The sequence below is a fragment of the Limulus polyphemus genome, unplaced genomic scaffold (assembly GCF_000517525.1).
Source record: "Limulus polyphemus unplaced genomic scaffold, Limulus_polyphemus-2.1.2 Scaffold243, whole genome shotgun sequence".
Classification (NCBI taxonomy): Eukaryota; Metazoa; Arthropoda; class Merostomata; order Xiphosura; family Limulidae; genus Limulus; species Limulus polyphemus.
In genome coordinates, this window is record NW_013665853.1 from 318,428 (window position 1) to 335,565 (window position 17,138).

At 32.7% G+C, this 17,138-nt stretch overlaps 1 protein-coding gene across 1 annotated transcript in view; it reads right to left on the bottom strand.

Moving 5' to 3' along the window:
• Nucleotides 1-6,993: 6,993 nt before the first annotated feature.
• LOC106478709 (solute carrier family 35 member F1-like) overlaps nucleotides 6,994-17,138 on the bottom strand; it is a 45,204-nt gene continuing 35,059 nt past the window's right edge. Inside the window, exon 7 of the mRNA XM_022382370.1 lies at nucleotides 6,994-8,022. Coding sequence (XP_022238078.1) covers nucleotides 7,675-8,022 — 348 coding nt within the window. The 3' untranslated portion in view covers nucleotides 6,994-7,674. The remainder of the gene's footprint in view (nucleotides 8,023-17,138) is intronic.

The window sequence follows — 17,138 nt, forward strand, 5'->3', positions numbered from 1 at the left end:
ATGGTTTTAAAACAATATATACAGCTATGGTGTTAAAACAATATATACAGCTATGGTGTTAAAACAATATATACAGCTATGGTGTTAAAACAATATATAAAGCTATGGTGTTAAAACAATATATAAAGCTATGGTGTTAAAACAATATATATATAAAGCTATGGTTTTAAAAAACCTTTTTTTCTTTAAATTTACAATAATATCATGAACAAACTGGAAAGGTTATCTATGTTTTGGAAAGTTAAGAGGTAATGTGATGTTATATTTTTTAGGGTTATCTTCACTTGTTTGTATCTCAATGTTTTTACAATGTCTAATTTATCCCTTGAAACGCCGTACATTGGAAATACGTCGCACAATACTCATAAAAAATGGTTTAACTTTATAAAATACTACTTTTTAAAAAGTATTGTAATAGTAAACTAAATATTTCAAAAAATAACGGCATTTAATCCAGATTACTGTTAATTAGAAATAACTTATCACAATTTAACAAATTAAAAAATATTGATAATTTTTAACCTTATTTCATGAAATAAAAACTAAATAATTAAGTTTAACAAATTTTCATATTACTACATAACTACTATTCTTTCCTGGTGTTATGCGCATGCGATCTATTATCTTATACGCATATTTTTGTAGCTTATATCTGATTTTAAAGTCTTTCTTTATTTGAAAAAGGCGTAGGAGAAAATGCACTATTTGACAACGCAGCATTTCCATTTTCAAAATGGCGACTATAATTATATGCATTAGCAAGGTGAGTTTCTAGGTTCATATCACTAATAATTGGTTTCACCAACCAGAACATTTTAAGTTGGTTTGATCAATTGGTAAATCAACTGATCTCTTATCAGTGTATGATATTTTTAAACAGCTTAAATAATTTGTGTACCGATATTTTTGTAACTCTGTCTTCAATATTATTCATGATAAACAATGACAGTAATTAAAGTATTCATCATAGCTCTAATTTTTTTACATATGGAAAAATTGCTGTCTATAAAGATTCGACATTGAATTAATTGTGAAACATTAAAACAAAATGAACTTAACTGTTAACTCTTGTTTTATCTAATTTATGTTTGTTAACTAGTATTAAGTCCACACTTGAGATTTAAAACAATATTTCCATAGAAATAACAGCAAAATGATATTGACGTTAATTATCCATTAAATTATTGTTTTGCTTTTGAACTAAAATCCAGAAAATTAAAGTAAATTACTGGTAAATAGCTCTAATTTATAGATATTCCATGAACTTTTACAAGTAAGCATTATAATTTATGATTGAAAAAAATCCTACTGAATTGTTCTTTTCAATATTCTTAGCAATTGATCATTACGTCTTGCGAGACGTAATTAAAATGTAGATGTAGCAAGATGCGTCTATGTATCACAACCGAATCACTCAAGATCAGTCCAGAAGTTTTCAATCACAAAATGACTCATCAAAAAACACATTATATTTTATTGTATACGTTACTGAAAAAAGACAACTTCAAGGTGGCTTCACGGCTAATAACAAATCCGTACGAACTTCGTCTAGGGGGAAAACAGTTGGTTTAAGCAGATTATGTGCCCCAAGGAACAGGTTCTAATATATACATCTACTTAATGGAAATCTAATGAGTTTGATGTGAACACATTATCAAACACGTTTCGGTAGTATTAGGCGCCATTCTTACTAGCTAATGAAAGGGATAAGAACTTAATAAAAAATGCTGTAAAACAACCCCCCAAAAAAAGTAAATTACAAAACTACTTGTCGACGAGTTTTGTATTTTCATCCTTTTATTTACCTTTCCTGCCATCCTTTTTATTTCTATTTTCCCTTATATTCAACATTATAATTTATGCTCTGATTTCTTTTAATAAATATTTCCATAGAACTGCTGGGCTTCTGAAATTTGTATTTCGTCTTTCTAGGTGTTCTACTGTAAAATAATTTGAAATATTAAAAGATATTGTTTCAAAAATAGCATACACTTGATGGGATCGGAAGCTAAGTTCAATAGTATTTAACCTTAAAGTTGATAAGAAAAGCATATATGATACATGCTGTAAGCCGGGACTTAAAACTAAATACAAAAACAATAATAAATTTAAAAGTTGAAGTACATAAATATGTGTGTATGTGGCTAGTTTTAAAAACGTAGCTTAGTACGAGATGCAACAGTAAGAAATTTTATTATAACAACTTTACAACGTATAGGTGGCGCTAGTGGTACAGTATGTTTCATAGATACACTGATCACAATAATAATTGATACTTTCATAGGGAAAGAATCGATACCTATAAGCTTATCTGTAAAAAGCATTTGACCATAAAAGTTCTCTTGCAATTCACTTTCCAAATAGAAACCGAACCGTAGAAAAAAACAAGTATTCTTTCAGGTTGAAGGCATAAGGTGGTCAGTAAGGTGATTAAGATTTATTTTTCGCTGGCTTATAAGTAAGGGTTAGTACAGAATAAAATTATTTATGTAAACGAACATTTCAATGTTGAAATTTTGAGACAGTTGGGAATTTTATCACGTAATCTGACTAAAGTAACCTGACATGAACTAGCTAACAACTATACGTAGAAAATCGTTCAATACATTACAAAATTACATGGTAATACATGGTAACGAATTTAGTTATGACTTCTAACGAAATCTTCAAATGTTGAAGTCGTTTGGAAGGAAACGTTTAATAATCAAAATGTCAACTAGTGTACAAAATGAATCAAAGTAATATTTGGAAGATTGTAGTGTTGTAACTTGGAGATCACGTGTTGATGTAATTTTTTCGTAACATGAACTAATATTTTAGTTTAGGCTTCGTAACTTTTAAGCCTAAATTCCGAGACTAGATATGGTTAACTGCTTCACTTACAAGGAAGTTGTGCTTAGTTTCAATCATCTTAATTCACTGTGATCTATAGAACTAATTCTTTTGCTCTTTACACAATTTCTGTATTAAAATCGACCGAAATTTGTCAAATAATAAAAACCCCACTCTTGATCATAGTTACTATAACATTATGAAATGTATATTATTTTGGTGACAGAATATAAATACACATCAAAAATCTACGTTACTTACCAATTGTAAATTAACACTTTAACCTTCAACTTGAAAGTGGCTTTTCATCAGATATTATATTAATGATTTCATATTCAGTTCTTTCTTGGTAGAAGATCAGATACTCAGTTCAGTCTAATTAGAGTATTTTACAAGCTTAGGATTTCCAACACAACTAAAATCGATTGAAAATTGCCATGGCCTCAATAATATCACCATAGTAAAATCCATTATAATTAGTGTTTACACAAATATGCCAAACACGTTCAGCAGTTTCACTCAGACATTAGTTGGACAATTCTTTCTTATTTTTAAGGTGCAAGGCCATCATAAAATGCCATCTTTGACATATCAGAATATATGTGTGTTTTCTACTAAAGGGAAATCCAGATATAGTTTCGTAAAAATGTCTGATTTATTGTAGTGAAGCTTATAGATGCAACTCTCAGTTGGCGATAAAGCAACTACTCAGTAACATTAATGTTTTAACCACTGCATAAGTTGAAAGATTAAAACACATTTATAGGTCCTAAATATAGTACAAAAAATATGTAGAAGATATTGTATGTATATTGGAATGATGAAGTGTTTATTAACCACTTTATTAACTAATGAAAAGTAGGTGTGCTGTAGCAGAAACTCATATTGAGCAATGATTTTGCTTTTTTTTTGTATCTTAATATATATACATTAGACGTAAAAGGACCACTGTACGCATAGAAAGACGTAAACATTTATAAAGTAATCATCTGAATGTGTCAGAAGAGTGTCATTTTTGTGCGGAGAATGGTGAGCTAAAGCTTTGTGCTTTTACACAAGTATTTGGTTTACATCTATGAGTTAAAAATGTTCCAAGTTGAAAATACATCGTTTTAAAAATAAACTCAATTAATGTGGAAAATGTTAAAATTTACGTGTTTATTCGGGGATGTAGCTTTTGAAATATTAACAAGTTTCAAGTGAGCAAGTTAGAGATAGTTCACAAATATGATTCTTTCTTGATAAGGACTTTACATTTAGTAACAGTCTAAAACGAAGACAAACAAAACGTAAATAATTTGGTCTAAATAATAATGGTTAGTTGTGAAAATATGTTGCTTTAAAATATTCATATTTAACTGATGATGTAATAAATCTTTCATCATATTTGGAACAACAAAGTTGTATATTCACAGACAAGATTTACCGAATTTCAAGGATCCTGAAAGATTACTTTCATGTGAAAAAGAGCATAAAGTATGTATTTACCCGGGCAGAGAGGGCTGCATGGGCGTTCTCGGGAAAGGGGTGCTTTTTATGTGTGAACCACGGGTGTAAAAGATCTATACAAGGGAGAGAGTGAATCGAAGATATTCACAAGATATTGAAAATACGAGGCCATTCCTTTTTGTTGAACGTATTAACACTTAGATTCACAGGCTCTGTTTCACTGAATACAACCCTAGAAATAAATTTGACAAATTCATAATGCACACAATATTATTTAGCACTAAGAAGTGTCCTAAGACAAATTTTTCAGCGTGTGTATTGCAAAGAAATCTTACAGAAGATTTCAAAATTATCTTTGTTTGTTGAATAGATATCTCAGAAATTATAATTAATATATAAATTATTGTTATCATTTCAATGTTATTAATTATGACATTTGTAATGTTAGAAATACTGTTTGTAAACGTCTATAAATAAAACTTGTTTAAACCAACGCAATTAACCTTGAAGTGAATGTACCGCTTTCCACCGAGTATAAATGTGTAGATATGAAGGTTAAAAATACTTACACCTGGGGTATATAAAACCCTACACCTCCTGAAATAGAGGGTACATGAAACCTAACAAGTCTTGAGTACGGTTAAGAAATAGAAATAAGTAGCTTTTTACATAGGTGGTAGTTTTTTCAAACGTGGAACAAGCACGTGAACCCTTTAAATATAGGGAATGAAATGGTCCAGATGTGTTTAACACTGATAAAAAACCTACATTATAAGATGGCATTTCATAATTACTTTAAGCTAAACTTCGTCAATGAAAGGTTGAATCTGCAAATTTTTATATTTTTGTTATAAATGGATTATATATATTCTAACTACAGTTTATTAGCGAATGCAAAGTAGGATTAACTCACAGTAGGTCTACTGCACGTGCACAAGTCTTTCCAGTTATCTTCTTACAAGATTTTCCCCTCCAACATTGAACGATTTCCCTAGTTTCAATTTGTATTTAGTATCGTAACGATTAAACAGATTTTAATGCGTTTTGTTATTTTACAGTACAAGTCGAATAAATGTCTTAATAATTTTTGTTTCAGTTTTCATACATATATAATTAATTGATTTGATTTATAAGCTTTTAGACTTTTCTCGCCCATACTTATATATATAAAAAGCCTATATAGCTAGTTTTGAATTCTTAGACTAAAGAGAAGGCAGATAGTTAACAGCACTTACCGCCAGCTCTTGGGCTACTCTTGTTTGACAGAATAGTGGGATTTGGTTGTCACATTTATAGCGCAAGGACAGCCCCAAAGTGTGAAGCGCGTTTTTCCGGCAACCGGAAACGAACAATGAATTCTCAAATTCACCGTCCAGACACGCGAACAACTAGGTCAATCCTGGCACAAATATATGAAATATAAATAATGAAATATAAATTTAAAGTATAGATAAACGTTTCACTGGGATTCAAGTAAAAAAAAAGCAAACGATAATTGTCCAACATTTTTTTTAAAATAACTTGTTTTAATACTATTGAGATAAAACTGAATTTCAATGCTAACTGTTAATTATACTAACAAAAAAATTGAATGATCAAAATAAATATGATATTGATTTAATATAGAAATTTCTAGCCAATTTTTAAGATCTAAAAGACTGATTGTCTGTTGCTACGTGTATACAGATTTGTAAGTGCTTATTGAGTTTATATAGAATATTTCTTCTGATATTGATTCAACTCCAAAATCTACTATGGAATACTTCCGAAATTATTGATTCAACTCCAAAATCTACTATGGAATACTTCCGAAATTATTAATTCCACTCCAAAAGCTACTATGGAATACTTTCGAAATTATCAGAAAAATACTGGCTGGGGATCAGGCAACATGGATAATACCCGTGAAGTAGTTTTCAGATTTGTCGTCTGGTAAACGTCACGTATTCTCAGCAGTATAACCCTTTTGAAATAGAATAGCTTAGGATTTATTTAGATCTACCTTTTGACCAGCTAAACGAAAAAAATGGAGTTTTATTATTCTATCTACAACGGGTTAGTGTTTTTCCTTTTCTTATATTCAGCTATTTTTACAAGGATTTATTATTCTATCTACAACGGGTTAGTGTTTTTCCTTTTCTTATATTCAGTTATTTTTACAAGGAACGACATTCATTTTAGGTGTTTTAAGTAATGTCTAACCGCATTTTGTCTGAGTGTAAATTCTGCATTTATAAAACAAAAAGTATGCAATAACCAGTTTATGTGCGGAAAAGAAAGGCTTAGTACATCTTCCACTAAACTTTACTTATGAAATGCTTTTGATAACATAATAGAACTTTATCACTTTTCCGTACATAAATCAGAGAGATTGGTTTAATCATGGGTATGTATGGATATTCTGATGTAATGACATGTGCTAGACTAGTACATTTGTTTACAAATGATAATAATGTGCATGATATGGTAAACATCTTATCTAAATTAATTCGTCCCTAGCCACAATTTAGAATGTTGAATCATGTACTTGTGTTGTGTTTAATTACACCCGCTGTTAAAACAGGAATTGAACTTACTGTACATACAGTTCAAATAGGTCAATCAGCGTTATGATCTAATAATATTGATTATATTTTTTTTTGGAACATAATATATATAAACTAAATATAAAATAAAATATTATTTAACAAAAGCTTGGCATTGAAGAAATAATTGGCAGAAACTCCATTTCTAAAATCACTGATCTCGATGACGCGAATGTTTGGCATGAAATAAACACAGGAGTGTTATGCAAAAACAAAAAGTATTATTTGAAAACAGGTATTTAAAACAAATAATCTGAATTAACGAATCATTTACCATGACACATGTACCATTCTAATTAAAAACAAGTCAGTCCTAAATCTCACACTTGAGGGCTTTTTCCAAAGAACGTATTACAGTATTTTGTGAACGACTAGATGTATGAATTAATTCAGGTCCTTAAAGTAGCAAGTACTTGCTTCATTTCAAGGTTATGAATCAAAGATGGTCACTAATGTTATCGTTTTAACATTCAACGTTCAGTAAATATTGATCCCGACTTTGGGGGAAGAAACAACACGATTCATTACCACACGAGCTTTAAATCCTTAACATAGTTTATTGTTCGTAAAGTGATCTAACGTGTTCAGTAGCTAATTAGCTTTTATTATAAAATTCAGGTCTCTGTAAACTTTGCTCCGAATGTAGACCAGAGATATAAGCTACAAAAACTAATAACTATATTTTTCTTTCACTCGAGAAAGTTTAAAAGTCAACACAATTGGTGAACTTTCTGTCGGTTTCTTTTTTTTTTAAATAACAACAACAACAGCGACTTTGTGCTATCTTAGAAGAACCATCTATAGTGTATCAACACGTGTTTTCATATGGAAACCTGGCATTGCCATTCCGTTTGGCGCTTCTTTCTCCTTCATCAGCAGCGTGAACACTTACTGCATGTGAAATAGATACCACTGTCATGCTCTTAGTCCGTTCACTATCCTCGATGTGTTCAAACCCGGGACTATCTCTAGCAGAACCAATAGAATTATAAGTGTTGGTGCTACAAGGCGTCTGATTGGCAAGTTCCAAGTCGCCCTGTAATTCCGTAACAGAGATTTCTCGATACTGAGCAGTTCCCAAAGGCGTTGGTTGAAGACAGTAGATTAAAACACCGATGAAAAAGAGGAAGAAGGAGAGCACGTATAGCCAGTGGAACTAGGCAAAACAAGAAAAATGTATAAATTTCAAAACACTTCTTCAAATTGTTATACTATTAAAATGATATTATATCAGTAAGTAATAGTAACTTATCAACCGTGCTTAGAAAAGCTCACTTCCGCTTCTTTACATTAATATTTCTACAATTGTTATATTTATAAAATGTTGTAGTTACAGAGCTTTCGATTTTTTCGTTGTCAATAATAAATAAACTATTTAAGGGGAAAACATTCAATACGTCACCAAAGATTAATACTTAATCAATATTTCACTAGTTATGTACACGTTTCACTTGTTCCATTGTGAGGACGCATGCTGTTTTAGGTTCAGATTTCGTCTTTGACCGACTTCTTTCTACATAACTGTACAAATATATTACCTGTTTGTGGCAAGTGGTATCCAAGATAAGTAATGTAAAGTCGCCTAACAGACAACTGATGTAAACCAGACAAACAACAAAGCAAGTAGCTTGCTTTGTTGTTTGTCTGGTTTACATCAGTTGTCTGTTAGGCGACTTTACATTACTTATCTTGGATACTACTTGCTTTGTTGTTTGTCTGGTTTACATCAGTTGTCTGTTAGGCGACTTTAGGTTACTTCTCTTGGATACCACTTGCTTTGTTGTTTGTCTGGTTTACATCAGTTGTCTATTAGGCGACTTTACATTACTTATCTTGGATATGGTATCCAAGAGAAGTAACCTAAAGTCGCCTAACAGACAACTGATCTAAACCATACAAACAACAAAGCAAGTAGTATCCAAAAGAAGTAATGTAAAGTCGCCTAACAGACAACTGATCTGTACACTAGACAGACTAGACATTAAAAACCGCCAGTTCGTAAGCTCACTATGAACTCCATATCAGCAACGTAAGTTATTATCATGAGTAGAGTTTAAGGCGAAAAATACCTGTTTCAACTCCATAACTGATCACGTAACTTATTTGAAAGCTTGACTCTTCACACACGAGTCTAGGTTATATATTTCTACCAATGGTCAATGGGCTTGTGTTGTAGTGGTTTTATGTATCTTTCAGTGACTAACGGGTTTGTGTCTGGACAGCCAGAGGTGAACTATGTGCTAGGTGCAACAGCTTTGAGTGTGAATATTTTGGTGTGGGTAGACATCAGTGTGAAAGGCTTAATGACATTATTGTGCTACTGAGCAGCGATATACTACTCGAAGATATTGATCCGACTCAATTATACTGCACTTCTTACAATCAGACAAGATTTTGCAGGATAATACTCGATATTATACTACCGGCATTTTGATGGACTACTATCATGATGAAGTCATAATATTACCAATTAGAAATGCTCATCGTAATCTCACAGATCACCACCATCTTGAACGTCATGTCCGTCAACTCATTAACCTCCCATACGAAGACAAAAAGCTTAGCATTCGACTAACTTAGGAATGGGACAGGAACCCTCATAAAGAAATCTGTCAATTTATCAGAAGTATGTCTCCCTACAAATGTAAAGATTCTATCACTATCCAGTTATGAGCATTTTGAATTTCATGTTATATATGTTCCACGGGTTATATAACTAGAGGAAAATGTTCAAAGAAACAGTATTCGGTGCCACAAATGGTTTTCATAAAATATAATTTCAACTCTGTTATCACAGCGTATATACTAAAATAACAGACGAAATAACAGTCCTTTATAGTAAGTAGTTTTCTTTAGCCTTACAGCTCTCTCTCCCTCAGGAGTAATCTCCTTAGGACTAAACAGTTAATCTTGACAGGAGTCTTCACTTGATGATCTCCTAGTAGAAATTGGATAATGAAAGAGCACCTAAATTCAACACCGAACCTTCCTTTCTTTGTCCAGTTAACAGCTTAACCTCGTGACCTTTATTCTCTCACAGCCTTTGTTGGCCGTTACACTTAGTCAACGTCACAATCGGCCAGTAAACGATATTAAAATGCCAGTCCTTTAAACCTGGATGTTATATACGTATTACTGCAATATCATCTGAGGTAGAAAAGACATAACCTATTTTAAAGAACAAAGAAATGGAACAAGTACGGATATCAAATAACTGAAAATCTTTATATCACTAAAACAGGCAGAAAACATATGATATGCATGCATATCACAATTTTTCTTCTCTTCTTTCTTTCGTGCTTGTTCCAATCTGATAATTTAATTTTAAAACCAATCATCTTTAAACTCTAGACACGGTCAAGTTAGACTTACACGTCACATGGGTAACACAAACCCTTTAGCAATGAATTGCATTTAATAAGATAAAAGCATAAAAAACATTGTATCTTAATATCTTAAAACAATGTTTTAAAAGAAGAAGCAGCTTTTAGTGAATCAAATTATATATGGATATAGGCTACGAGGATTAAATTATATATGTACAAACGAAATAATTCCAAGACTTAGCCCTTCAACTCAGATAAATACATTTTACATTCTTTAATACAGAATATACAAGAAAATGCCCTTTAATATAGAAAAGCAATGCACAGATACACACAACGACAAAAGGTAATATTAAGTAAGAAATAACTAAATGCAGAGTTATACTGTCTAATTTGAGAGTGGACAGATTATCACAAAAACAAAGTTACTAAACCAAAATATAAGGAGACAAAAACAAAATAAAAAGACAATAACTTAACATAAATCACATTTTAAATCAAAACTTTAACAATCTTTTAGAGCTGTCTCTTTGTGAAAGCGCAGTCTAACGCGAAACTTCAACAAATGTAGCTGAGGTCCTTAATTTATGAGTGTGACATATATCAGAAAACAAAACATTTTTGAACACTGAATTCAAAATACAATTACATAAAATCCCTTAAATTTTGATTTAAAATCTCCACATCTATAAGTAATACCCTCAACATGGCTGAACCCAAACGCGTCAAGATAACAAGAAAATAGATTAACCACTTTTTGCTTGTGTACACAAGTGTGAACAAGCATGTGTTGATGTATTGAACTTATAACTTATATACACCATATACAAATTCAAAAATGAAAAAATAAATATATTGAGAATTTATACACACAAAAAACGTTTGAAACAGTGATGGCATCATCATTATATCCCAAAAGAAATAAATAGATGTATAGATTTACAAAATACTCCCCTGCCCCTGCAAAGAAAACCCGTTAGGCTCCTGTTTTCTACACACACTCGTGATAGCAGAAGACAGAGTGATCTCTAAATTTAAAACAAAATATACAATAGAAATTAGCATAACTTAGATATGCATATACAAAAGAAACATTCACACCGAGGTTGGTTTAGTCTGCCCTCTTCTCACGTTAACTCTGGTAGCAGAGCTTCCAATGTCATCATTGTATTTTTATTGGTGGCCAGGGGTGCTTTGAGATCTTCTTGAACTCTCAACAGGTTAAAATTGGCTTCTGATAGCCTGTCCTGCAGAAGCTGAACCTATTTCTCATATTTCAATGCAAAAGTGGCTTTTCACCTCAGCTGACCTTCTTTCTGGGGGCTCAGGCTTCTATTGATTTGGCTGCCATTTCTCAGAAATAGTACTTGAGCACTGTCATGTTCAGTATTACCTTAGGTGGCTTTGTGGGGAGCTCAGTCTCTTTCGTGAGGTTTCTTGTGGTCTTCTGGATCTCACAGTAGTTCCAGTCTTTGATGTCAGAAACTGTTAGATGAACCATTTGCTTTGTCCATACTGTTACTGCTTTGGTCTGTTGACTTCACAATTTTGCTAGAACCTGTTCTTCATTTAAGCCCTTCTTGGACTTACGAATGTAATGGACTCGTCGAAGTTGCAAATACATTTCATGGTTTTACCACTCCCTATGATGATGGAAATCACCAAGCCTCTATTTTTCTTTGGTTCTCATCTCTGTTGATGGTGTCAACAACAATACTGACTCTTGTTGCTAGGCCTTTTGGAGACTCAGCTCCTCCAGATGCGATAGTGGCAACTCCAATGGTCGCTAGCTAAGGACTTCACTGGGCTTCCCAGTGACATCAGGGTCTTCAAGTTCAAAAAGAGAGAATGAATGTAGATGGAACTTGACCTTAAATACTAAAAGTTTGGATTCAAGTGCAAATGTTTGCCAAGTTCTCATTGGCGAAAGGTTCAGCCAAGTGCACAGGTTAAAGGGGTTATAATTTTTGGTTACACCTGTGAACTAGCTATTGGTCAAGTGACATCTTTAGAGGCTGAACGTGTACTTACGCCCTAAAACAAAACACAGAATATGTGCCTAAGAAACATAAGGACTTCTCAATTCTCTAATTTCCCTGGATTTTTCCTGTCACCAGCCATCTGTGGGCGTGCTGCCTTCTGTTGTCCGTTTAGGATAACAGAAACATACACGCCAAACTCTTCAACCTGGCCTCATCCTTAGCCTACTGTCTGATCGCCAGTAGGCAGAGCCTAGTTCCAGTAAGCAAGAATGGGGTTGAGACTGCTTGGGTCCTACATAGTCAACTTGACTCAGGTTAGACACTGCTAATCTCACCTTTTACCATAAGCCTTTGTCAATGGTTTTATTGTCTTTCCTTAGGGACTTTCTTCCAGTTAACTTTTATATAACAGTTACGGAGTAAGTTAAAAGGTCACTAAAGGTATCTGCTGCCTCCCTCTATTATACTTACTTCCAGCACTTACACGCTTCAAAACTGTAGTTTGTAATGATTGTTTGTTTGTAATTAAGCACAAAGCTACACAATGGACTACCTGTGCTCTGTTCACCACGAGTATCGAAACACGGATTCTAGCGTTATACGTCCGCAGACATACCGCTGTGCCACTGGGGGCTTATTTTGTAATGAAGCGACGTTAAGAAAATAGCCGAGAGAATGATCCAATTATGATGTTGAGACATTAAGATTTGATGAATATGAGGTTAACTGTGAGAACAACCTGAAGTATTAATAGCAAATACAGATTACCTGTGATTTTCATTAATGCCGAGAGAATTTTCCAATTATGATGTTGAGACATTCTGCAGGTTTTGGGATTTTTCATGGAAGAGACAATAGTATCAAGTATACTTCCACTATGGGAAGAGAGACAGAGAGAAAATACTGTTTGTATGAGGTTTTAAAGAATTGTTTTACCTGGTGGTTCTAAAACAGTTTCACACGATGTTTCTCATAATATTTTAACTTGAATAATTGAAAATATTAATTAGTGAGTGAAATTGTCAGTAGTATATAAAATTTACAAATAGTGGCTTAGATATCATAATATACATATGGTGAATCCAGTGTTTTATTTCATTGTGATATGAATATTTTCAGGCATGTAGTTTGAAAATTGTTATTAAGAAAAACATTTTTATTGAAGGTTCATCAAAATGGTATGACACTTGGAGAGTTTGAGGCAGCGTTTGAAATTAGCTAACAAACTCCCAGTCATTGCCGGTCAGGCCCCAATAGATCTAGCTCTGGTCAGGACCACTTGTAAATAGTAGATTAAGACTAGACATGGCACTAGAGGATGAATTTCACCAGTCAGAAAAATAAGATTGATCGTCATATTATAAGGCCCTTACTGCTGAAAAGGGAGCATGTTCAGTGTGACGGGGATTCAAACCCACGACCCTCATGTTGCAAGTCGAGTGCCATAACCACGAGGTCATGCGAGCCCAGCTCAATGGTAGTATATGTATGTCAACATGCACGCATGCGTGGCAATGCTCATATTTTAAAACATTACATGGAATCCTTCGTGGATGTTTTAAACAAATCAAAACAAATGGTTAGTTGTTTCTGGTTTGGATGTTCTTAAGCACAAAGCTACATAAAGAGCTATTTGTGTTCTGCCCAGCACAGGTATTGAAACCCAAGTTTTAGCATGATAAGCCTTCAGGCTGACTGCTGAGCCATTGGAGGGCTAAAACAAATGAAGTAAACACACACACACACACAGAGAGAATGGTAAAATAATAAAACAAGAAATAAATAAAAAGGAAAAACAAAAGCATAGAGAAAAAGGATTTGATTTCGACATTAAGATTTGATGAATATGAGGTTAACAGTGAGAACAACCTGAAGTATTAATAGCAAATACAGATTACCTGTGATTTTCATTAATGCAGTGTCTTACAGGCTGAAGTTAAAAGGTCACGAGTCAAAGTAGCAAGTTGGTATAACAAAAAAATAAATTAAACGGCTCTTCACATCAGCCTTCTGGTGGGTGTTGGAGTAGAGACTTCAGCTGAGTTAATGTATTATTACAATAGTGGCGGGAATTTTTTTCATTGCTTACCTCCAACTGAGATTGAACCTTATGGTACTATCTGCTCACGTTGTCAGCAGTTTCAAGCTTACCAATGTCATGGACTTTTGGAGGATTAGGAAAAGTTCTATGTTCAGTAGAGAACTTCTATACTCAATGTCTCTCCCCAGTTGTAATCTCTTCCTGTCAGTCGCAAGTATTTCTATGCTCAGAAAATCTCATTCTTTTCATTACAAGTATTCCTTAGAATACTTTAAACTGAAAAAAACTTTACAGTTTATTAACCTTATTCTTACATAATTTTCATAAGGAATGTTTAATATGGCAAAATAAATAAAAAATATGCTCATTATTAAATAATGTCGCGATTCAAAAGTGTAAAACAGGTTGGTGTTGGGATATACAAACGCATTATGTGTTCTATACTTGCTTAATGATACAAGAATTTTAAAACTGTCTCGGTTATTTAGTTTCTGTTTTGTAATGGCGGCAACATATGGTTCAGAAAGTCGTTAAAATTACCTTGTGCTAGAGTATCGTTTCTTTATTTTTTCTAGTAGATAACGTCTATTCTGCCAGAGAGGATATCACAGTAATATATATAGCACCTAGGCTAAAAGGTTTGGTACTTTAGTATTATTTGCTGGCCGATTATGTTTACCGTCGACCAACGTTGTGAGGGAACAAAGGTAATGAGATGATGCTGTCGACCGGACAAATCAATTTTTCATACTGAATACAGGCACACTTTCTTTAAGCAGTTTCTACTAGGATATCGTCAAGTGAAGATATCTGTCTAGAACAATGTTTTGGTTATATGGAGATTACTCCCGATGGTGATAAAGCTGTGGAAATAAGCACAGCCTAGTAGAGAAATGCTGTCATTTTGTCTGTACGGGTTACACACACACTTTGTTTCCGTTTCTTTGCTGTAATAGAAAATTTGTTAATGTATTCAGATCTATCCAGACTCAAGACTTGTTATTTTGCACTTATAGAAACTCAGTAAAATTATCCATTGAATAACAATGATCGAAATTGCCGTGATTTGTGGGGTTGTCTATCTAGTACTTGTCGGGAAATGATTTTACCTATAAATAGCTCAAGTAAACAGGAAGGTCATCAAGATTTATTGAGAATTTCTCAAATGATAACATGCCTACTAGCACTTGCTTGATCGGAGAAAATCGAAGTCAGTCGAAGTTTATTGCTGAATAACAAACATATATGCGATGTAAGACGTTCTGTTAAATCTATTCAGATAATAATCGTTGACAAGACAAGTTTAGTTTTTGTACTAGTCTAATAAAAAGTCTGAATTTTAGTGTAAACTAAAAGTAGGTTACTTGAATTATTGAAAAGTAGATTTTAAAGTATAAATATTAAACATTTGTTCATGAATTTATAACCCAGCAAGTAACTTCCAAGTTATCGAAACAGTTTTAATAAAACTAAGCAGTTTTTCAGTTTTTCTATGATCTCATTCAAAGCATACATTGTGAATAAAAATATAAAAGTTTTAATTCTTTATCTCACTTTTATAAATTTAAAATAAACAATGTATTTTTCTTTCACCGCATTTATACTTCAGATGGCGTTAATTCTTTATTTTACTGGACAAAAGTCTTTGAAAAAAATGAGCCAAAATAGAATATTCATATCATAAATATATTTTATGGATGGTCACCTCCTTATAAAATATATCTGGTTCATATTCATGTTGTCTTAAAGCAAAATGACGGACAATGCACTTAATGAATTTTTCATTGAATTTGCATTTTTCCAAACACAATAGAAATATTTGCCAAGGGAAATAACTTTAGATCAGGTAAATTAACATTTAACAATTAACCTGATAAAACACTGTTAACAGATGAAAAAATTATCATTCTTCATGGTAACCCACGAGACTATATCAGCGAAATAGCATTAGCTTGGGAACGACTAAACAAACTTTTGTTTCTGTTGCTTTATTCCAGCGTGTCTTGAATTCGATAACTCTGACACGCATAGACAAACCATTGCTTAACTAGATTAAATAATTTTGCTTTTGTGAAACCCAATTACTTTTCCAGTTTGTATTTGAGCATCCAGTCTTTAGTTCAAAGTACATTTGGTGAAGGTTTGTTTGCCAATAGATGTTTATCGAACTCATTAAGAGCGTATTCTAAGGACTATTTGTCAAAAGGAGTTATAAAGTTTCACATCTATAAATCAATGTATTCTAGCTGTTGCTGTCGTGACTTAGTAAACCTTTACGGGAAGAAGTTTTTTAATTTGGTTAGCAAACCACTAGGGAAAGCAGTTAGATAGGAAATGACTGGAATAATGTTTAGCGAAAAAAGTGTGTTTTTAGTTATTCTTCTGGAAACAGCAGGGCTTTGAAATGCAGCCAGGAATTTTTATAAAATGAACGTTTCCAGGAAAATAACTGAATTAGAATGTAATTTTCTAACTGTAAACAGAAAATATGAAAGGAATAATTGGTATTGGGGTTAAAATACTCTGCAAACCACGGTTAATAAAGCTGAAGCTTATATATCATGATCTTTCGTATCAACAATAGAACTTTAATAAACTCGTTCTGTTGAAAAGGTAATATTATAGCAAATGTTTATGGATGAAATTTTAATACCTTTGGACTAAAAGTGATCAAAAACGTTATACTAAAAAGTGATACTAAAAGTGATCAAACGTTATTTTAATAAAGTAGTGAAAGACTTAACTAAAATCATAGATAATGTAGGGAGAATTTAGATATAACATGGTCATCTCTGCATATTATCAGTTGAGACGTACTTTTATTTACAGTGAATTATATGCAATTGTTGTTTACATGACCCCGTATATAAACACGCTGACAACGGGAGCGAATGTGAATTTCATTTATTTGTCTGCAATTTTC